Source organism: Bombus affinis, chromosome 7 (assembly GCF_024516045.1).
Source record: "Bombus affinis isolate iyBomAffi1 chromosome 7, iyBomAffi1.2, whole genome shotgun sequence".
Taxonomy (NCBI): Eukaryota; Metazoa; Arthropoda; class Insecta; order Hymenoptera; family Apidae; genus Bombus; species Bombus affinis.
This window is the reverse complement of record NC_066350.1, coordinates 4,494,595-4,518,576: the sequence shown is the minus strand read 5'-3', so window position 1 is coordinate 4,518,576 and position 23,982 is coordinate 4,494,595. Positions and strand designations below refer to the sequence as shown.

At 36.8% G+C, this 23,982-nt stretch overlaps 4 protein-coding genes across 5 annotated transcripts in view; 1 reads left to right on the top strand and 3 right to left on the bottom strand.

Moving 5' to 3' along the window:
• Nucleotides 1-93: 93 nt before the first annotated feature.
• LOC126918538 (adrenodoxin-like protein 1, mitochondrial) lies at nucleotides 94-1,655 on the bottom strand. The gene is made up of 4 exons (XM_050726554.1): nucleotides 1,102-1,655; nucleotides 924-975; nucleotides 555-802; nucleotides 94-329 (listed from the first exon to the last, which is right to left on the bottom strand). The coding sequence occupies exons 1-4, from the start codon at nucleotides 1,208-1,210 to the stop codon at nucleotides 226-228; spliced, it is 513 nt and encodes a 170-aa protein (XP_050582511.1). The 5' UTR covers nucleotides 1,211-1,655; the 3' UTR covers nucleotides 94-225.
• A 786-nt stretch (nucleotides 1,656-2,441) lies between these two features.
• On the top strand, nucleotides 2,442-5,386 carry LOC126918539 (sorting nexin-24-like). The gene is made up of 3 exons (XM_050726555.1): nucleotides 2,442-2,792; nucleotides 4,125-4,318; nucleotides 4,811-5,386. The coding sequence occupies exons 1-3, from the start codon at nucleotides 2,640-2,642 to the stop codon at nucleotides 4,974-4,976; spliced, it is 513 nt and encodes a 170-aa protein (XP_050582512.1). The 5' UTR covers nucleotides 2,442-2,639; the 3' UTR covers nucleotides 4,977-5,386.
• Nucleotides 5,372-16,863, bottom strand: LOC126918541 (protein PFC0760c-like; the record flags this gene model as incomplete). The annotated part of the gene is made up of 1 exon (XM_050726557.1): nucleotides 5,372-16,863. A coding segment is annotated over one exon (777 nt), but the record flags the coding sequence as incomplete, so codon positions are not given.
• LOC126918522 (semaphorin-1A-like) overlaps nucleotides 16,863-23,982 on the bottom strand; it is a 373,869-nt gene continuing 366,749 nt past the window's right edge. Inside the window, exons 14-15 of one of the 2 annotated variants that reach the window (XM_050726525.1) lie at nucleotides 19,350-19,493; nucleotides 16,863-17,207 (exon numbers count right to left, since the gene is read on the bottom strand). In XM_050726525.1, the coding sequence (XP_050582482.1) occupies nucleotides 16,891-17,207; nucleotides 19,350-19,493 (461 nt within the window). In that variant the 3' untranslated portion in view covers nucleotides 16,863-16,890. The remainder of the gene's footprint in view (nucleotides 17,208-19,349; nucleotides 19,494-23,982) is intronic. The other variant, XM_050726526.1, reaches the window with a different exon arrangement.

Sequence of the window (23,982 nt, the reverse complement as noted above, 5' to 3'; positions counted from 1 at the left end):
TACAGTACATTCTGAAAATATGTTTTCATTAATCATTGATCACTAAAATATATAATATATAAAAAAAAAAACAAAAGAAAAGAAAGAAATAACTTATGTGCTACATAATATTCAATTTATGCTATTATACATTTACATTTTATATATAATATATAAATTTACAACTATACTAATTGAATGAATAAAATATGTACATATTAAGCTAAATACAAAGGAGAACATTTATTAATGTGCAGCTGGTGTGTGGCCATCTACATAGAAATTCCTTGTTGCTTGAGGCAGTTCTAATTCTATACCATCTAATTCTTTCGTTAATATAATTTGACAACCTAAAAATATAAAATTGTTTCAACATTTGATCAAATTTACACATTTGCACTAGATGAGTTACATATGTGTCATTCAGATTCCTTTACTAGAACCTGGATTACACATGTATGAGTTTTTTGATTGTGCTAAAATGCTCTGATTCTGGTGTCAGATTGAGCTCCAAATTCCTCAGTGCAAATGTGTTAATGTTAAATATTATATATGTTAAACTTGTTTTTGCCTACCTAATCTAGAATTTTCTTTTAAAAATGGAGCTAAATCTAATAAATCCTCCTCCTTTTCTTCAGCTGTTGGGAGTTTATCTATATAATCATGATGTACATATATGTGACAAGTGGTACAAGCAAGAGATGCTTCGCAAGCACCTTCCATTTCAATTCCATATCTATGGGCTAAATACAGTACATTATCTCCCACTTTCCCTTTTATAGGTATTCTTTTTCCCATTTTATCAATAAAAGTAACATTAACACTATAAGATTTAAAAAATCATATTAGTTAAGACCTAACACAATAAAATCTTTATTTTTTCATTTTTATATGACAGAATTATAATATTTATATATAAGGAATGTATATGTAATTTTACCTACATATCAGCTTCAGATTTTGGGTCTTGCATTTCATATTCACCATGGAAAGAATCTGAAAAATATCCATTAATCAGATAAAATAACCTATTTTTAGGTGATTAAAATATATACTTTAAACATTAAGATTATTTGTAGCAAATAATATTTATATATATATGATTAATAAAATTATAGTTACATTCTGACGTATGAATATTGAATTTTGATATTGTTATTATCTGATTCCTTGGTGAAAATGATCTTTTTATTAGATTTTTCCATGCTGAAAGCTTCAGAAGAAGTGTCATTTTTATATAACTTTAATTCTACGTTTTTAAACACTGTTGTGATAGTACCATGCACATTTTACAAACAAAATACTTTTATTTCATTGATCATAGAAAAGAAAGATCGAAAACTTGTAGTAAAAACCATAAAGATATTGCAAACGTCAGTGTTTAATAAGTACACACTATTGTTTTATATTATTACTAGTAAATTCAAAGAAATTAATTTTTTCTTAGCTTATATATAGAACTAAATTAATTTTTCAAGTGGAATTTGATTTTGAGTTGAATTTTGCTTTAGTGGTCTAAAAATTATAGATCTTTTTATTTGCAATTTTGTAGTTTTCGACGTGTAGAATTTGAAAATGTAAGTTTTAAGTTGCGGAATCTACTAGTTCAAAAATCGCGACTATGTCAAACTGAGAATTTTTAGGGTATTTTGTTATGATAACGCCATATTGGTTTCTATCCATGTTTAATCCAATGAGTGGATCGCATAGTTAACATCTGATTGGACCGCATAAATGAGCATTCTCATGCTCTCGATTTTCGCTTATCTTATTCAAAAATGTATCTTTGGATCATTCTCATCAACGATACCATTATATTAATGTTGTTTATAAAAATTTGCGATCAGCAAACTAAGCCTCATCCAATCCTTAACTGGCCGCGAATTCGATTTTGTTTTTTGAATATGCAAACTCTCGGAAGCGGTAGTTAAAGTCACTAAAAATTAGTTTGTACTAACGTAAGGAGATTGGAAAATAAGTTCTAGACGAAACCAAAATCAAACTCATTTACCTATACATTTTACACTGTAATTGATTCTTTTATATACGTATCTTTTTGCAATCAACCAGGTAACACCAATATACAGAACATATGCAGCTAAACACATTTGACTTACTGCGTCAAAATAACCGCCACTCGCATGCAGTCAGTAACTCCACGGACTCTACTTATTGGACGAATCATGGATAGAAACCAATGTGCTGTCAACCTAACCTATAAAATACCCTATAAAGACTCTGTTTTACATAGTCATAACTTTTAAATTAGTGGATGCCGCGCCTTAAAAATTGCAATTTAGTATTCTATACATTAAAAACCAGAAGATTGTAAATAAAAAGGTCAACAACTTTCAGATCCCTAAAGTAAAGTTCAGGCTGATTTTGTAATTTGTCATTGAAAGATGAGATATTTAAAAAGTACTTGTGCATATAGAGTAAAATGTATTTGGAAAGTTGGTATCACTTCGCGCACATGCTTTTTGTAGTAGTGCATATTTCAATGAACTTATGTGCGATAAATACTACTCTAGATCCTGATACTATCAAAGTATGAAAGTATACAGTTCGAATTATTACACCTTTTGTGTATTTTAACTTTATTATTGTATTATTAGTTTTTTGTAAGTGCTTTAAGAACCTAGAAAATTGCTAGCGATGCAATGTATCAAGTTTTCATTAGTGGATACCGTTTGGCCGAAGTGTCACACGGCAAGCCTTATTATGTTTACTGTATTGAGGTTCTGGAGTCCGAAAGTGGTACCCGATACTTTATTGAGAGAAGATACAGCGAATTTAATGCGCTACATCGCACGGTATGTTATTTCATTGTTTCATATCAAAGTCTTAATATTTGTATCAAAATGATGTTTTTGATTATGCAAATAAATATATCACCGATAAATATCTAAGTATATAATATGCAAATAGAGTCACATTGTTCGTTTTCTCTCTCTTTAACATCAATATTTTTAATTATTCTTCTTAATTTCAATTTTAATTCTTTTCCGTTCTTTAAATGAAACAATAATACATATGAATATCTTTGGAGATCGTGTTGGTATTCCTTTTATGTATAATAAGTATCGTCGTAGAATTGTAAGTAGTTAAACTTTCTATCTTCGTTATGATTCTCATGTTGCGATGCAAGAAAGAGAGAAACATATGTATCTTATCCATGCCTAGAATATTTTCTGCTTCGCATGTACAAGGATAGCGATTTCTTTATGAAGCTTTCTTTCTCCATTCAATTTCGTTGGCATGAATAAGTTAGACCAGTATCCACGAGGATGTACGTTACTACAAAATATTAAATAATATGTACGCATCACATAATACCGTATATGCTTATATTTATATCATGAATTATGTTTGATGCATTGACGCTGTTTTTATTGCGAGAATACTTACTACGTGATAATATTTATGTTGTGACTTCTTTCAATTCAGTTAATTTAGTTCTTAATATGACGCATATGTAATTTAGGGAATAAAGTAAAATTGAATTTGTCCTCATCATATTCGGTATAATATTCTCTCGATAATGTACTATTAGTCATATTAATAACTTGTTTTATCAGCGTTTTAGCGATATACGATGTATTAACTAACTATATTGTCAAACTCCTACGTATACGCAGTTAGTATTTTCGAGCTTTTTTAGAGCGTAACTGGATTGCGTGAAAGTTGCATGCGGAATAAAGTTAGTGGTAAAAATATCTAATACGTGTGTGCAGTTATTTATTTTCAATCATGTTTCAAATCGTAAGTTACATCTACATGAAGAATTTACAGTGTTTCAAGTTCTTTTTATACATTCAAATAATGTATAAATTTTTATTTGTGTATAATCATTTAAAAAGTAGCAGTTTCACTTGCGCTATTGTTATTTATCGTTATTTTACGTATTTTTACTAATTATCTATAATTTACGCAAAATCAAACGTATGCGTATAAATGCATACAAATTAATAACATACCGACTGTCCAATATACTTTATGCTTTTCATGTTTAACTCTTCAAAGTTCTACTAAACTTTATTTCTCAAAATATTTAAATTTTATCCTTCTGCTACAGTACTTCCCAAATTTTAATATATCGGTATCATTATCGTATATGGAGTTTATTCGCATTTGTTTGATTATAGCTGAAGAAAGAAAACGCGGATGTTGCTCCGTTTCCGCCGAAGAAGGTAAGAAATTCCCAACCGAAGGTGCTTGAGCAAAGGCGAGCAGCATTGGAACTGTACATCCAGAAAATGTTAAGGCTCTCAGCCACCAAGCAACAGGTTCTCAATTTTCTGGGTATAGAAAGTCCAACACCCGGTGTGCCGTATAAAAAGTATGTACTCATGCAAGAGAATTTATAAGACTCGTTAACTTTGTGAAATATTATATCATATTAGGTATTGTCTTCGTTATTTTGTTACTTTATTTTCGGATCACGTTATTAGATGATTTTATAAGTAATATGGTTTTTCCAATATGTGTAATTATTAGATTGTGAATGTAATAAACTTGGTTCTAAATATAGAAATGTATTTGATCCTTACAAGAGTTTAACCATGTATTAGTACATTCCGCGACAAAACGATATCACACCCTCTAAATTTAATGTTTCTGCAACTTTTACATAATAATAAATGCATCCAATTTTAATACTCAATAATTTTTGGTGCGTCATACAGTCTGTTACTATAGAAAGTTGTACAGCAGATTCTTATTATCCAATTTATATAACAAACGTATTTTTCAATATATTTTTTTTCTTTTCTAAAATTGTATGCCATTTCGAAAATCTCATTGCATCGTTGGAAATATTTTTCTGCTTCAGTACGTACAAGGATACGGAGGGAGAACAATACGTCGACACCAGTGCTCTTGGCCATCAACCTGTGCTAACTTTCCATTGTGATCCATATGTTCAGTCGAACATTACATCGAACAGTCTTCCAGATATCGTTATCAGCGGAGTCCTTTTAGGTGTATACAAGTCCTGAGAAGCTTATCCTAAGCTTCAGCTTGTTACAATATCTTTTACTAAAAGCATAGAAAGGACTACACACGCTTCGTGAAAAGCTGCAGCTCTATATTATTATAATTCGGATGAAAATTAGGAAGGCGGTTTTTGCTCGTTCCTCCTTATCTCGCCAGAGATAAAAATAAAGCGTTTCCATCTTGTATATATATATACTAGCGCTTCGTTGTCAGGATACGCGACAATGTGTAATCTCTTTCGAAATTCGATTAACGAAAAACGTAAGAGAGAGAGAAAATAGAGCTTGCATGTGACGCGATTGCGTTTGTACAATACTAATGTAAAAAGACCGGATTTAAAAATAAGGATTTTATACACAACTATGTAATTAAGGGATTTCACAGAAGAAATATATGCTTTGATATATTTGAATCATCGTCTTGTTTATTTCATCTCATTATTTTCAGAGTTTACATTACTTGTGACATTCATCTTAATTCTATTTAACTTTATCGTACTGGATATCTGGATTGTAAATGTAAATGTAACTCATAAGCGGATCTCTTGCGGTATTCTTTATTCGCATTAATTCGTTTACTACCGTTTACAGTAGATATCACGGACACTCGATAAAAATCCATCGTCGATATACCCGCTAGGTCATTGCTAGATGTATCACGATGGCATTTCCTTCGCGTCGGGGACACAGCGTTTTTCTTTTCCCTACGAGATGTTTGGCTTCGAGCAACGATTAATGTCGAACGATTTTACAAATATTACCGTGAAAAAAGTACAGGTTTCTTACTGTTTCCAGATAACGATATGCGCTTCTCTTTTTCCCCCTTTATCAATTTTCTTTTTTGTTGTTGCTATTGGTGATAGGCGATTACGCGATAGATTAGCGAGTGATTCATCTAGCGTCTGGTTGATAGAATTATAGCCTCGAGTTTAATTTGTTATTATCATGAAATCGGACCTATCGATTCCCTATCCTTAAATTTCTTCCTGTCGAACGCTAAAGAAGAGTAGACAGACGGGCAGAAGCATGAAACGGGTGAAAACGGTGAATTCAAGCGATGTAATTTGTTTGGTCCACTGGATCGGGCGTGTTTGCGTTGCACTCGACGCGCAGTATTCTCATTCTCGATGTATGTACTCGGGCCTTTGCTGAAAAATAGGAAATCTCTGTTTCTTTCGGTTTCGCGGTCGCGAGATTTCTTTCTCGCGTTCTGTTTTTTTAGAAAAACTTGGAAAAATGAGTAAACACCGCAAACCGGAGACGCTGTGACAACGGTAGTAACCATGTATGTATGTATGTGTGTATGTATGTATATTGGCGATAGTAGGACCTTGCTTCGTATGTACAATCATACAACGTTTTTATGTTGTTACAATTATTACGTTATGATAATAAACTGAACTTCCCAAAAGGTAAACGCCTCGTTTTTCTTCTTTTTTTTTTATATCAAATGTACCGCATTAAATGTGTATGCAATTATATACAAGCTCCTCAGTCTTGTGCGAAGTGTTAGACGATTTTAGGTTCTAGCACTTCCGCCTCGATGAAAACTAATCATGACGAATATTATATTACTTCTCGAATCATTTCTTTTTCTGTCAAACGTTTCGTTTCTTTTCTTTCCTCTTGTTTCGATCGTTTTTCCGTTCGTATTTTCTCGCTATCTCGTTATACGTAATCGTAGTTACCGTATAACGAGCAAACCAGTCGAAAGACGATTCTTTTTCCATTTTTTATAATATGACCTGTGCTTTCGTCACGAACTGGCGGGATATACAAAATTGATCGTTGAACAGCTTATAATGTTAAACGTTACATCGTAATTTAGAAGTTTATTGCCCGTGCGTGGCAGTTTGTTTCATTGAACTTTCAATCGATCCTCATTTTATCGGTCGATCTCGATTACATTCGTTTTCTTATATATCTTTCTATGATTCGAAACGAAACGAAGGGAAAATCTAAACGATAGGTACACGTGTATTTATTCGCTAACTATAAAAGAATTATAAAGAAAATAGAAAAAAGATGCAGATCTCTTTTCAAAATAAGCAAATACAATCCCTTTATGACTTTCGAGGGGCGTGATTTTTATTATTACCAGTACCAATAATGCATCTCTAACATCTAATGAATTACTTATATCATACAAGTCTCAAGGTGTAACTTAGAGAAAAATGGAGCTGTTGGTCGCCATTGAATCGCGGACAGTATAGGTCAACGCATCATTTTACAAGGCAATGTACTCTCAAAACGATATGGTAAAATCATTTCTGTCGTTCATGGATAAAACTTAATAAAAAAAAAAGAAAAAAAGAAAAGAAAACAGTAGCATTAAACGGTAGTAAATAATACTAATGGTAATATGTCAAAGGAGCCGTTATTATCATTCCTATACGTATATACATATACGTAATACTTATGATTTTTCCAAATGAAATGAGTATTATTGTACAAATCAGAAATTTCATATGCCGTTCCATATGCATACAACTTGCACGCGTGTTTGGATGACGTACAACGTTAACCCTTTATCTGATCATGTCACTTTTAAGCAGCGGTCTTCTTACACCTATATATCTTTCTGGCTGCTTTATTTCGTCGTATCGTTGTATGTACTATACGTACGTACATACCGCTGCTCGAATTTTTCCATTAATCAAATAAAGGATTAAATGTAGATCATTGTTTCTGGGCGCAACAACAGACGTACTTTGAGCAACCAACCGTTCTTAATGATTCGTTCACGCGTCGACTGTTTTATTAACGTTTCTTATCGACACTTGGACGATGACTTCAATAAATAATAAATGCAACGCCCTGAAATGAATACATTTTGAGGGTATTACACGTGATGAGAATGAATAATCGTATTATCTGATCTAAACTATTCAAATATTTAAACTATCGTTACTAATACTCAAAGAATCGCCTATTGCTTTCAGAATTCGAAGTGACCGTAATTTTAACGTCACTCGCAACTTTTCTCCGCTTTTATTCGACAGTGAACGCGCGAACGAAAAGTTCTCGATGGTTTTATAAACCAGTAGAGAACGATATCAGCGATGTTTGCATAGTGTAGCTGAAGAACAGCGCGGTTGGATGACTCGTTTTATGTGCCTTTATCGATTACTTCTACGTATATGCCATCGTCTACGTCAACGTGATTCCAGCTACACTCTAACTAATATTAATTAGGGCTACGATACTATGTACAGAAAACGCATTGCATTGGCACAGCAAACATGTGTGCCTGGACTGCCATCCATCGTTTCGACGCATAGCGTACACCCGTGTACTTAGCTACTCATTCGTCATGCTCTCGTATCTTATCATAGCGAAATAATCGTGACGTATACATTAAAGATTTTTCCATTCTACTGTAATATTTCCTATCGATTTTCTATTCGAACAATACTTTTTTTTTTTCATTCAATTTTATCTTTAGTCCAATGAGAATATCTCTGCCCAACTTCTACAGCTTACTACACTCGCTATGTTTCGTTTAAAGGTAGTAAGTTATGTTACTGACATCTTTAGCAAAATATTATAGTTTACCATTTTTTTTTTCGGGCCAAAGAAACATTTTCTATATTTTTTTTTTTTTTTGCAGTCACTGCTATTTTCTATAGTTGGGCAGATCCGTTTGTACTATACGATACGATTATTTTCGAAATTATATTCGAGCGGTAGTATTTTGGTTTATTTACGAGTCTTTCGCAAAGATACAATCGTTTGATTAATATTTTTTACAGAACGTAAAACTAAATAAAAAAAAAAAAAAAAAAAAAAAAACGGCGTCAGCATTCCATGCATATGGTAAAATCAACTGATCGGTGTTTCCCGGCACCGATCTTCAACGTTCTCCGTGATTAATTATAAAATACAGTAGATTGCGGTGAGATTAGATAGTTTCTAGTACAAACGGTTCACTTATCAAGCATCGTTCTCTATATATATTTATGATATGAAGTTAACCAAGGTCTATGCATTTATCGTGTACGTGTTAGTAATTTCTAAAGTCTGAACGAAACAACTAAGTGCGAGTTTTTATTGTTACAATAATTGATGAAAGAGAATATTTCATTTGTAACTATTTAAAAATGACGTTGTGTCGATGAATTATTGTTGTCAAAATGGATAGCTTAATGGGTATATGTTTGTCGTGATAATGGTTCTACGACAGATATCTGCCAATGTTGACGATGTTACAAAATGAACGTTGCAAAGAATAGATTACAGAGAGTTTAACCGATCCACGTAATTACAAAGACATATCAACTAATATTTTTAACCAATAATTACCTCGTTTATCGAGTTTGACCAATCATTTTGATAAAACATTTCAAGCGGATTATCATAATTGAAAATATCAATTGTAAAGCCTGACAAGCCTACGTTATGACTTAAGATTTAAGCTTTTAAGAATTACGTATATCTTTTTGTCTCTTTTAATGATGAATTAACGACGAATTATATAATTTTGATGATATAGGATTATCGGAGATCGGAGAAAGCTTGTGGGAACATAAATGTCGGATTATCCGAGAAATTCATCGATTCAGTCGATTTTCGATATATCATTCGTAGCTTCTGTGAATAATATCGAAGGTATTTAAGAAATATGATTTACGTTCGTACAAAAGTGCCTTTTGAATTAATCTTTATTATTTGTTCTAAATCTTACTGCACGTTTAGTAGTTTTAATTAATTGCAAGGCATAGTATCGATACTATGTCTAGTCTCGATACTAGATCGATAGTATCCTGGACTCCCAATGGATCGTTCTTCCAACGACCATCTTCGTCATTCATTTACAGAATATTTTTATCCAAGTCATTGTGTAATATCAAATGAAAGGGGATAGTTACAGCATACGGAACGAGGCTACGCGATATAAAAAATAAAGGAAATGCTACTTTCACGCACGTTATTCGAATCTACAATAATACTTTGTAAAGGAACAGGCGATCATTAACGAACGAACGGTAGAACTTGTCCGGCTTTACGAGGAGTTAACAATTATCGAACTTTCTATAATAAACGCAAAACATGATAGACTCAAACTGACATGATTCTAAATTCGCCAATCGTTGCGAGTTTTCATTGATTAATCTCCGGAAAAACCCACACCCGATGACCTTAACCTTGACACACGACACCAAGCTCACTCTCCTCAGTAACCTTGCACAGGTTTAAGCCACCGATCATTGGTTATTAAAAAACTATTAGCGAAGAAAAATTGGAAAACCTACCGTAATTTTCTTAGAAATCTGAACTTTTTCGCACCAAGTGCTTTTATATTAGTTATTTATGTTAGTATTGAAATCCACCGCAAAAGAAACTAGGGTCTAACCTAACCTAATTCCACATTTTCTGAACGTTAGACAAGACACATACGTCGTGGGTACAAACTTGGTATATTTATATTATTCGCGTTTGTTTATATGCAAAAATGCGACAAATATTTCGCAAATATTTCCGTACTTGGTATGGCAAAGTTTAGATTTCTGGGAAGATTACGGTACGTTTTTCAATCAGAAAGGTGATCGTGGTAACATACGTCAAGCTCAAAGTTATCAGACGTGAATACTTTTTCGGAAGTTCGTTTGCTGCTTATCAATTGATTGGCAGTCCTGGCTTCTACTTGGAATGTTGTATTTACTTTACCTAATTAATGCGATCGTTATTACCTTCTAACCTAGCGCTAGCGCGTGACGTGTTTCTGGCTTAACAATATGCGTCGGTAAATTTTCGGTGAAGATTTCTTTCGTCGGATGAACGTCGCGTCGATTCGACTTTCAAATGTACCGGGAGGGAAAGAATCGCGGGAGCGTCTAAGAACTATGCAGAGAGAAAACGTTCCCGGTTCACTGGAATAACTCGAATACGTCCAAATTATTCGAATCGTTTGAATACTTGACCCATTGCGCGAGATATCGCGGAATCCTTCGAAACTTTCCAACTATGGCAAGACCGATTTTCTGAGTAAAACGGTCGACTCTCCCCTTACGAATTCGTTTGCCACCCGCAAAATGGATTTCTTCCGTCGATCCCTGGCGCAAACCGTGCGGAAGATTAGCATCAGGTTAACGTCGTTCGAGAATCGGTTTCTGCCTTGTGAATTCGATTTTTCGTTGAGTCAATATTGAAATGTTTGTCGCTGTGTGTGCTGATTGTTAATTCGTGACAAAGGGAAACGTTGGTTAGCTAGATTTTTGAAACGTAGATAATAGAAAGCGACAATCGTGTATGTAAACGTTCGGATCAATGTTTGTAACGAATCGACTTGTACGTTCTTCCGTGTAAGAGTTTTCGAATTTTTATGTCGCAATCTCGTTTTTGTTTCAGCGTGAAAATTCGTATGTAAATCTCTTCGAATATATTCCTACATCGAAAGTTTCATTTTCGTCAAATTAAATAGCTTTATGTTAAAAACAGCGATTCACTTCTATAAAACTGCGCGTAATAAATCGTACAAATACCATTTTCGCGTCGCACGTGACTCTTGGCGCGTTTTTATGATCAGTTTCGTATTCTTTTTCCTCGACGTAAAAAATAATCTTATCGTTACGATCACTCGATTCAAAGTGAACTCGAATATAATGTATAAACGATGAAATGCACATGCTCGGAAATAGGGCTAGCGTGCAAGCGTTTCTGTCTTAAAAATTAAATGAGAGAAATAATAAAAGTAAAAGAAAAACGGGTAGGAAAACATGATCGAGCAAAATCTAGTGTTCCCCTAACAGGGTAAATCTCGTTCTAAGTTTAGCGCGATCAAGTCAATTTTAAACGGAGTAATAATATGTACAATCGTCCTTACAATAACTAATCACGTAAACTCTAATAAACCGCTTTGTATACATGTACATCCATAATATTTTATACATATATATATACATATGTGTATATATATATATATCTATATACATATGTATATATACATATATTTATATGCCTCCTCGATTCCTCTAATTTAGAAATATTATAGCATATAACAATCCGCCAATATGACTTATATAAAAATTATATACATATATAACTTTCAATTTTATATATATATATAATTTCTCATCTCGACACAAGGTACCTAAGTTGGATGTGTTTTTTTTTTTCTGTATAATATAAACATCATATTTCGTAAAATATTTTTTTTGCCGAACACTCAATTGTTAGTCGTTCTTCGCGAAGTCGAACATTAACGAGATCATCGTGGGTGCTCGGCGGAATTTTAATTAAAAAAGATCGCGGGCTTTCATAAAGACCGTCGAAAAAAGTGTGTAATTAGCTGCCTTTCTCGTTTAACGCGATTTTTTTTTCTCATTCGTATAGTATATTTTATCTATGCGGATTAAAAAAAAAAAATATATGAATATATATATATATTTTTTTTTTGTATATACGTGTATATACATATACATATACACACACATGCACACATATATGTATACACTCGTATATGTATGTATATATGTATATGTGTGTGTATACATATATAGACATATGCAATAATGGAAATGCGATGTTTACATATACATGTATCAAAGATTCATGCGGCACACGCGTATACATGTATACGTAAACAATATTAATGCGTACCACTGCTGTCCGCGTGACGAGTAGCGTAGCGAATGAATGTTCTCGACCTTGCTTCTAAATGATTTCAACGATAAAAAACAATTTCTACTTATTATGTACACGACTTTCTTCTTTCTTCCAGCACGCAACTTCAGACCATTCTCTACGTTGCTCCTTCATTGTATTCAGACCGTGTCTCTCTATTAATGGCCGTTTCAATACGCGTATGTTATAATCTCTATCTAGCATGTGTGTTTGCGTTAAGCTTCCTCATTATTCGAATCGATCGTTTATTATTTCTTCTTTTCCGTGCTATTATTGGTAACGCTCAGTGACAATCAGTGAAAATCGATGTATCTACTTAGAACTCGTCTTACCGTTTCCTTTACTGTTCGAAGCATATCAGAATCAGCGTGGCAGTGTTGGTTCATTAGAGCAGCCGGACGTTTGCCCATTGATATTAAAATCGACGATGAAAAGAGCAGAGCTTACATGTATCCTCTTAACAACATCTGTCAAACGAAAGACGATGGTCTCTAACGATTTTCCAACCGTCCTAAAAGTCCATGAGTTTCTAAAACATCTCGAATATCCGCTTTTCCTGGCGTCTAAAAGCACGGCTAAAGCTAATTTTCGCAATCGTTCCATCTTTCTATACCGACACGCTAATTTCACGAAGAACTAGAAAATCGAATCGCTCTACTTTTGCGATATCACGGTTACGTTTCTTGACTTTCTATATTCAGATTCCTCCTTTGTTCTCTTTCCATCTTACTCGATATCTGGGACAAACGCTAGCCGCAGTTTGTTACAGGCGCTCTATCCGCCCTTAAGCTGTAAAGGAAATATGCCCAGTGTTCGCTATTGTGCGCTAGTAAGACCGATTTACGCCATTGTCAAAGACATCTTGCCAAACACGCCAAGACTCCCCTTCTTCTTTCAAGTTTCCTCTCCTCCCGAGCTTTCTTCGAGGATACTTTGTCGTAGAGAACTGTCGTACACGCTACCAAGTTTTCGCTAAGGTGTCGGATAACACGCAGTACCGGCTCTAAGGAATACATACCAGCTGAAGCGAATCGCGCGAATGCGTTTATCTGAACCTTTGTCGCGTCCTCCTCTTCATTGATTTTATTATATTATATACTGATTGATCTTGGCGAAAGGAATTCACCGGAACTTTTCCTCCAGTTTCTAGCTTCTTGCAACATTTTTCCACAAAATCAAATCGTTTGGAGAAACGATTAAATTCATTTAAAACTATATCTCTATATACCGCACGATAGAATCTTTATTATCCGAATTTTTATATCTTGAACATTTTATTATTTGATCGTCTCTTCTACGAAAATGTACTTTGCTCTGCTTTAAATTTGATTAGGGTACAGTATAGCGTAGCATAGCATAATAGTACGTATATACACAATTAAAATAAGTTGAAAAACGATCTCTTTTTTAAGACGGTTTCCTTTCTCTAAATACCTTTCTTAATTAAACTAATACTTCTACCAACGGCGAAAAATAAAACGCGAGAGATCATTCTTCTTAATGTTTCACCTAACACTGGAAGAAGAATACCGAATTTAGAAGAAACTCAAATGAAAATTCTGAAATATCTGTGCGATGAAATTACCGATAAAGGAAGATAGAAACTTTCGTATTACATTTTTCTACTTACGTTATAAATATTCCTGTGTATTTTTTCTAAAACGTATAAAAACTATTAGCAGTTCGGGTATCGAAAGTTCTATCTTTCATTTCCACATTTATAAAACTTAAAACCATCTTGACCTCACGGAGGTATCCTGCAGTCAAATAAAGTCATCGATAATCGGATTCGAGCGATTCATTCGCAACGTAGTATCACTTCGTTTATCTTATAGAATAAAAATAAAGAAAAGAAAAAGATACACCTCCACACCTCGCCCGGAACACCGTTAACAGTGATAAATTGATTCGTAACACGTCCCAGCCAAAAATACATAACTTCTCGAAGGCGCCACAACGCGGTAAATGTTTCTTCCTTATTACTTTTCATTTTAATAACCATACACGTGCTTCAACACCACGATTCTCTCTTGCTAATAACCAATATACTCACAGCACGGCAATAAGTGCACAACAATACTTTGAATAAGTCTTACATAAGTCTCTCTCTCTCTTTCTCTCTCTCTCTTTCGCTCTCGCGCGCTCGCTCTCTCTTTCTCTCTCTTTTCATCTTTACCAACTTATCATTGTCCTCTTCCACTATCGAATATTTATTTTTAAACGAAACGCATAAATGAGGCACTTGCCCGAATCTATACCGGCCGCATTCTCCCGTTCCTGTTTTATAAATCAGAAATTTGCCAACAATTAATATACGGAAGGCACGCCTCGTCTCGTGCGAATGCTTGGAACGTCGTTCCATGGGACCACGTTTCTCAAACTTTCACCCTTTCCGGTTGTCTCTTTGAATATTTTCTCTCTCTACGTTTCAACTGTTGGAACTATCTCCAACTTTGTCTCGAGGATCGTGAACAAAGTGAAACTGATAGACATTGCGCAGCAAGCAACTTTTTCTTCGTGTAAAACGAGTAGTTTGTCTTTTTTGGCGAGTTTTTGTCTACCGGGATTTTCTTGGTTGCTTGTCAACGGTCAAGGGGCCATGGGGGCCAAAGTTCGTAGAAGGTAGTTTGAGAAACGAGGATCCAAGTGCTGGACGCTTCGTCTTCGTCCTTAAATCACCGTTCTTAGGTTCTAAGCACCTAAGCAGGCCACTGCTACGAACACAGTCTCTCCTCTGATCGTATCACATTACACAGCTACGAGTCGATCCTTTGTCCCATCGTCGTTGTTGCATGGTTATATTCCTTTTTGTGTGGCCTTTCATTTCCCATATCCTTCCATTGCCGTACTGGTGAGAAACGGAAAGGAAGAATTCGAAAATCGATCGAATTCCGTACAAAAATTAGCTCAAGGTGTGGTTGGAGCGTCCGATACACGATGTCGCGCTTAAAGACATCGGAAAGAGCCTGAAGTGATATACCTTAAAAAAATATTTTCAAAGTCCGCGTGTCTCTGTTCTCGCGATACATCTCAGACGATATGACACGTGACACCGGAAGTGGTCTTGCAACGTACACGGTCGCTCTGTACACGATCATGAACGACGACAAAAAAGAAATACGTACATATCTCGAGTACACGTTCTCGAGGTATCTCAGGTAACGGCGACACTAAGTATGCATATAACATCGTGGTCTTCTTTCGTAGACTCGTTCTTCGTATAAGAACGCATACGGATCAAGATGTTTTCGTGATCACGAAGAATAGTTGCAATAGGAAACGCAAGAGCGATCGTGGAGGAAGAGAACTAACTAAACCGTTCCGAAGCTAATCCGCTCGGTCTTTCGGTACGCGTTTCTCCTTCCGATCGAAATCTTTTTTCTCTCGTTCGATCGCGGGACAACGGTGTTCTCCGAGAGTCGTCTTACGTTTCATCACGGGTTATCCAACTCTGTATTCTTCGTTTGAATCCGAAAGGAGACAACTTGCGTCACTTGCGCGCCGTTTCGTACGTCAATCCACGGCGGAAGAACATTGAGCTCGCACCGACGCGTTTCTTTCGACAACTCGAGCTCCTGAACAAACGACTCTCTCCGTCGGCCATCGATCGTGATCTGGGTGGTGGGCTTCGTCTGGCGTCGTACTGATTCCCCACGTACATCATCATATCGTTAAAGTTCGGCAGGAACTGTGGATTAAACAGTGACAAGATTCTTTCGTTGAGTTCCCTGGGATCGCGAGTGGGTACCATATAATGATCGCGCGTGCTCGATTCGTTGCCGCGATTTAAATCGCTGATTATTCGTTGATGTCCCTGGCAGAGACCATCGAGACTGTTCGCGCTGCTGCTGCTGCTACTGCTGTTGTAATCCTGAAGCCTGTTCACCGATTCCGTTAACGTTGTCTCCGTATACTCTCGCGCGGCGAACTGGTGGTCGTATCTTCTGTCGTAATCGGTCACCTTCGACATCGATCGTGAATCGTAAGGCACCCCCCTGTGGGTGGCAAGGAACTCGAGCGATCTCTCCTCATTGGCCACGCCTTCATAGGCGTCCTCGTCACGTCTGGCCAGATGGTCAAGCAGGGAACCGGCGGTGACACGTGCCAACCGATTCTCCTCGTCGACGTTATCCAGATGATCGTCGTTGTCGTCGTCGTCGTTGTCGTCGTCGTCGTCATCGTCGTCGTTGCGATCGTCTGATTCCGCGAGATCGGAGGAAGAGGAGGAAGAAGAAGAGCCGGAACCCGTGGGGTCCTGCGGCAAGCCTCAGACGGCCCTGTGTCGTCTTCTATATCATATGTACGTCTTCTTCACTTTCTGCACCGGCTTGTTCTCCGCCGACGAGTTGGCGTTCTTGCCATTTGGATTCTTAGGTGGTACGTTCAGCACCAAGTTGATCGACTTGTTGTTGAAACCCGGAGATTCCGAACTTTCCGTCAATCGGTTCAGTTGTTGTCGTTGCTCCGACGGTTCCGGGTAAGGGGCACTGCGTAGCCTCTGGGAGAACCAGAAACCAGAAGCGAATCCGGCTACCAGCGAGAAGAAGCAGGTTCCTATCAGGGCACCGGTCAGAGTCTGAGCGGAGTACACCACCGGTGTTGCGATCACGTCTGCAATGAAAACTGAATCAGTATCGGAGGGGACTGGATAGCACGATTTATCGTCTCTTGATGGAAAGACGGGCTTTTTCATGGACATTGTTCGCCGGAAGAAGAAATCGTAGAAGAGGAACGGAAAGGAAACAGATTTATTCGGCGAGGAACGCGGCACGTGTTTTTCGTTGCACGGGGTCTTTTGTAACCGATGATACGATTGGATTCTACGTGAAGAAGAAGGTAACTAAAGAACAGAGATCCTAAGGAAAAATTCGAAATATTTAGTACGCGGCTTCGTTTTCAATTTTTAGCGCGTGTTTTCCTTTTCCGACAATCCAAGCAGTTTATCGTACGATAAACTTCCGTAACGGAGAAAATGTTCCTAATTCGTTTTACAAAGAAATTTCTCATCCTTTTGCACCTAATAAATATTTCAAATCGCTGTTTTCACAAACGAAGCCTTGTACGTAAACACCTTGTTCGCACTTTCTAATAAATTCCTCTTTTCTCCAATTATACCAGCAATTACAAATTTCTGACAACAGCGATAAATGGAGTAGCTCGACTCGTGTCAGCCTTTCGTTACCATAACGTACGATCTCCGATCGTGTTGCGTCAAAGTAGCAACGAAAGAATCGATTGCTTCGTTCGCACATCGACGAACACCACGAAATCAGCGTGTCATAAAGTTTCTGTCAGAACAAAGTATTCGATCACCCAACAGCGACGATGTAGATATTACACGTTCATCCGAATCTCCGTGAATTTCACGTATTAGACGTCCAAGTGTGAGATCGATTGATCTCATGCTTGCGATCTTGAAAAACGTGTCCGAGCGTTTTGCATTGGTCGAAAAACGCGATTCTATCTAGCGTGGCAACAACCGATCGTTCTATTCTCGGCTTGGACAGTATTTAGCGATCGCCCGTTGCGTTCACCGTTACATTTAGCACGAAGAAATCGAATCATGAAATTGGATCATCGGCTGGAGGGGATCGCGATGTTAACAACCATCTTGGATGCAATTCTCTTGGCAGAAACACAATTTCATGGTTCGAGTCTCGTTCGTTGCGGTGGATGCCAGGCAGGATCATGTCCACGAGTTTTTCCACGCGTTTCTTTTCCTCTAGTTGGCTGCACTTTTAATAAAACCAGGTAGCAGGGACGCGAGTGGTCGGTGCAACTAGTTACAAACAACAGGGTGAGTACGGTGCACAAAGTTAGGACACACTGTATACGTGAAACATATACATATAGACGAGGAGAGCCGCAACATTGTAACGAATGACGAATGAGAGAGAGCTAGCTTCAACTATCTGTACGTGTACAATGAAAAATGGCTACTAAAGTTGTATGTTTACGCGTTGACTATATACAAGGAGTTCGAGTTTTTCTGTTGATCAAATTTTATAAGTATATTCTGTTGATATAAGTAAGAAATAAATGTTATACAAACATATGTAGTTTGAAGCTTTATTAAAAAGTTACGTCAAAAATACCAGACGCTAAGAGGACGATAATGGACTTGCCGTTACTACCATACAAAGTAAGAATCGACAAAAAGCATCTGCGGTTTTCCTATCGGAAAACAAAATCAAATAATTTGTACATTATCGATGTTCTAAAAGCAGTGCCAATAGAGTTGATATCGTTCCTTATACAACATTTCTCTACTTATATACAAAATCCTCTACTTGAAAGTTGAAATGTTGAAAATACAACATTTTTATTTTCATCATTTGTAGCAGAGTATACGTATAAAATTTGACTATTCAAAACTGCATATCCGTTAGGTTGTTGCAAAAGTTTCTTTCGTTTTATAAAGAGATGATAGATGCACAACACTTTTTGTGCTATATATTTTGTTTTATTTTATATCGTACATGATTCAGTGAAATGATATAAAACAAAAAATGTTGTGCATCTATTATTTCCTTATAAAACGAAGGAAACGTTTGAGACAGCCTAATCTCTTGTATACGTACGGATTGGTGGATGACGATGGATTGAAAGCAGGGCGTGTATGTGTGTGTATATACGTGTATGTGCGTGTATGTGTGTGTGCGTGTAATCGAGATTAATGAACAAAAGAAACGGAAAAAATGTATCGTGACACGAGGTGTGGGTGGACCATCTGGATATTGCGCAAATGATTACCTTGAGGCTCGTTAGCTCGTGGCTGCGTACGACCGTACTGATTTTCTCGATCCAGCTCGATGACGATTTCATTGTCCCGTTCATCGGGCTGCTCGCCTCGCCCGTTTTCGGGCAGAATCGCTGGTTGCACGGGCTTCACCATCTCTGAAGCAACATTTCACTGATTTGATGACGAGAGCACAGATGGCAAGTCGAGTTTAAGACAGACAAAACAAAAAGAAATGATGTTCTGAGCGTAAAGTAATGATTCGTAAGTACGTTGGTCCCTTTTTCAATAGTTGACCACGGTGGGTCGAATTGCATGCGACTGAAAAATACCAATTAACAGAGGGGACGATGCAAAGTTAAGTCTGTGATCATGATTTAACAATAAATGATGGCAACTTTGGTTTGCATCGACTTCTGCGAGATCGATCTATTAGCTGCCAATTTTTTCTTTCCTTTTTACAGATTGTGCAATACTATTCTATGCCTTTCAATGCTTTTAAACAAACTTGTTTTTTTAATGTTCTATATCGAAGTCCATTTATATACTTTATATTGGCAGATAATGGATTAATACTTTATATTGCCAGATAATGGATTAAGATTAGCGAGTGTGTAGTTGATTAATACGAATAACCGAAACCATTGTTATTTAACACGTTCACGCCGATGTGCATTATCTGTATGTAAGACATTCTCAACAGTGAATCGGTATACTACAAATCAACAAAATTGGTCTAATTAATCTGGAAAAAATCATAGGAAGGGAATAAGACGATCAAAGATTTGTCCTCGAAGCTACAAGCATACGCATAGGCGTGAACCATCAACGTTAATAATTAAAATTGTACTTGATCGGATTGTTAGTGACACGAGAACAACACGTTTCGCTTAGATACGATCGTGTACGAATCAGCTATTTAAAAAGGAGGCCAATATGATCTCGTAACTTTGCTGGTACTTGCCATTGAGAATGACACTCGGACATCTCGATGGTATAACGCACAACACGCGCGCATGAGCGCAATGTGGGCATACAAAGTGGTCAGGACGAGGTTGTTAAACAATGCGGCATCACGACATAGATAGAGAATAGCGGTAGTAGTATGCGAGAAGCGTAGAGTAGGTGACGGTGAAAGGATTAAAGCGGTTTGCAAGAAAATAAATATAAGTAGTCGTCACGGTCAACGAACGAAAGGGGTCCATCGGAAAAGGATATGCAGCATGTGCTTTTACCGACTCCGAGGCTCGATACATGGACATACGTAATACGTTGTATTATGTTGCAGCTATTTTATCTACAATCTCAGTCTCTATTCGAAAGCTGGAATTTTAATAAGGCTGCAATTTTTATCCTTTTAACATGGCGAAGGAAGGTTCGTTATGCGTAAATAGCAAACTAAGAAGCTTCCAGGTACGATCGATTCGATAGAAACATATGGAAAGTTTGCTTCCTAGATTTTAATTTAGACGACAGAAGCAATTTACTGAGTTTTTAGTTTGTTCAAAGGAAAGTACAACGTGATGTTCATGTTAAGAAGGTTGCCGGATCGGGCTTCTACCATGGATTTTATTTCTACGCGTTCCAGGGCTTCTCTACGAAGCTTCTTTCAAAAGTCGAATTTTCTGTAGATATCGTTCACGTCTTTGGAACACTTAAAAACAATGTTCAACGCGAGTTTTTGAAACGTTGCATTTTTCTTTACAAGAGTGCACGTACCTTAAAAACCACTTAAGCTGGAAAGTTGAAGTTTCAAGCAACACCGTAAATAACTACTACCTTTATGTTTCAAGTTTAAATATATCTAACTTCTAACGTAAAAGTAGCCTGTTTTGTTTATCGTATTCTACAAGTTCTTTATATATAAAATACAAAATCTTTACATATCATCGAAGATGCAACGGTGTTTCAATTTCAATATAAAGTTGTACCCGTAAAATAAACCTTGAAGCTGTAAGGAAGAATGTTTAAAGTTAAACGATATAATTTTCGATCTTGTATCGTTATTACACATAATACTTTCTTCTTTTTACTATTTTCAGCGTTGGTATAAGTATAGCTATATTTCCAAATACGTCACGTGCAAAGCGCCTTTGAAGAACAAAGCATTCGATAATAAAGCATCAGAAATCTACGTTATAATTTTTCTTCTCTATTGAGTCGAATAAAAGTGTAAAGGAAGAATCGTCAGCGTTATGAAATAAAGCTAGAATACCAAGCTCGAACGTCGTGTGAAATTCAAACGACGAGTCATTGTAACTAACAGCTGCAGTTTTCCTTCTTCCTCCTGCGTATACACTGTGTACAGAGTTTCAAAACAGAGAAATGTCCTTTCGAAGATGATCGATTCAATCACGTCCGCGGCATATTTCCAACGTTTCACAGTCCCGAGTTCCTCTATTACGTATCGCGGTACCCAAAGTCAATTTATTTGTCCGCTAATCCTTTCAGCTTTAAAGAGATCCGTTATCGTGTCGTGACAAAGGAACGAGGACAGCGTTGCGAAAAAATCAACTTCTTATCAATTATAAAACACTTTCTATATGTTTCGAGCAACTTAGTCTACTCGTTTTCGCGTAGTTCCCATTTCGCCGCGAAATACCCGCGAAATAGCGGTAACAAATTTTTGCGCTGGACTAGCACCGCGAGATTTCTTTCCATTCTGCTCTCTGCTCGATAAAAGGTATAAAAATTCAAAGAACCGTACGTCGTACCGGTTCTCTACGATCGATGCTCGTTAGTCGGGCAACCTGCGAGCGTGATAAGATGCACAGAGGAATAAGGTCCGTAGTTAGAAATTATTCCGTGGCGAGTTTATCGAGAGCACGTCTGCACTCCGAGGAAATTATATGTGTCTCGGTGATAAGCGCAGTGTGCGCGGTTCGTTCTTGCATTTGTGGGCAAAATGTTGGCAAATCGTGGCCACGCCTCCCTCGAATCTGTTCTCCAGAGAAATCGCTCTTTCGCGTCCCTATTTAACACGCCTAGAATTCGCGATGAATTGTATTAGGTCATCCCACGAGTAACGCGATCTTTGTAACAGACCAGTCGGAAATAATGGAATATGCGTAGAAAGAGGAACAGAAACACTGAAAAATTCGCCACCACGTAGAAAGAATAACGTTTAACTTTGAATTATATTTTTATTATATTATATTATATTAACCGTCGAAATATCGAGCCTCTATATCCGTGGTTCGAAATGGAATAATCAATCAATGTTAATAATTGATCCGAGTTCTATTTTCATTTTATCGTAGCAGTTCTGAATTAAATATGGATTTACGATGTTTCACTTCGTAACCGAAATTCTCTAGTGTTCTTAACACGTTGACTGCCGCGCATGTTTCCAATGAAATCTCCTTCAGGCCACGAGTGCCGCTGTACCAAACCTACTCTGCTAGGTATTCTCACCGATATTTTAGATAACTTAAAATCTATGCCCTAATTCGTTACAATGTCGAAGAGAAAAACGGAAAACTTATTTCTTAGTGAGTCAAATAGCAGTGAAAAAGAAAGCTTTTACGAGGTTTAGAAATCAGATTTCATAGAAATAGAAATATAAATAGAATTACATATCGTTTGATTCTGATTCGGATATTGATAAGTGCAATCGTAGTGATACCGAATATCATGAAGATACTGTTGACGAGATTTTACAAGAGGTCATTGAGGAAGAAAAAAGAACCAATGATACCGAGGAAAGTACAATTCAATTTGGTGAATAGAATGAATTTAGTGGTCGGCAGAAGTCATTTCCTTTTCCCGAGACAGACGGCCGCATTAGGCAATTACCTGGCGATGTCAATCCATACGATGTGTTTGAACTGTTCGTTGATGGCGAAATAATAAACTTACTTGTATCAGAAGATTGCAAGAAGGAAGGATGTAAATATTAGAAGATTTAGAGAATTATTAGCTGGAAAATTATTAGGGTTGTCTAAAAATACAAAAAATCCTTGTCTTCGACGGAGTCAGCATAATATCGCCGTTTGGGAAAATGATTCCGGAAGAAGCATTAGACGCGCATGCAAACTATGTTATGCAGATAAAAGACGTCAAACGGACCGATCAAAGACACGAAAGAATTTAAAGAAAACAACGACTTGTCCAAATTGTCCCGACCAACCTCAGCTTTGTATAAAATGCTTCAAAGTTTTACATTCTAAATAATTTTCTTAATAAACCATTTTCGTACTACTTTTATAACGATGCAATAGTTTTATTATTTCCCGTGGAAAATCTTTTCAGATACCTACGACGATCCTTCGCAAGTAGTCAAATAAGAGTCACCCGAATACGGGTGACGCGATCCTATCAGAAACTTTGCTGTCACCCGAATATGGATGACGCGACAGTCAACGTGTTAAGAAAGGTTTCGACGAACATCGCGACGGTGTTTCACGAGAAATTTCACTGGCGGGATATCGATGCAGCGGCACTTCTCAGCGTATAATCGGCCGAGCAGCTGTAAGTATCGCAAACCAGTTGCAGCCGATTAAAATTAATCCGAGCGGTCTGAACCATTTCCGCGTGTGGATTTAAGAAACGAGAGCAGCTAGTTAGAGCAACAAGTAAGACTCGTTTGGACCGGTGATTTTCTCTCTTATTAAACTTTCACCTCGATGTAGACGTGGCAGCGGCATT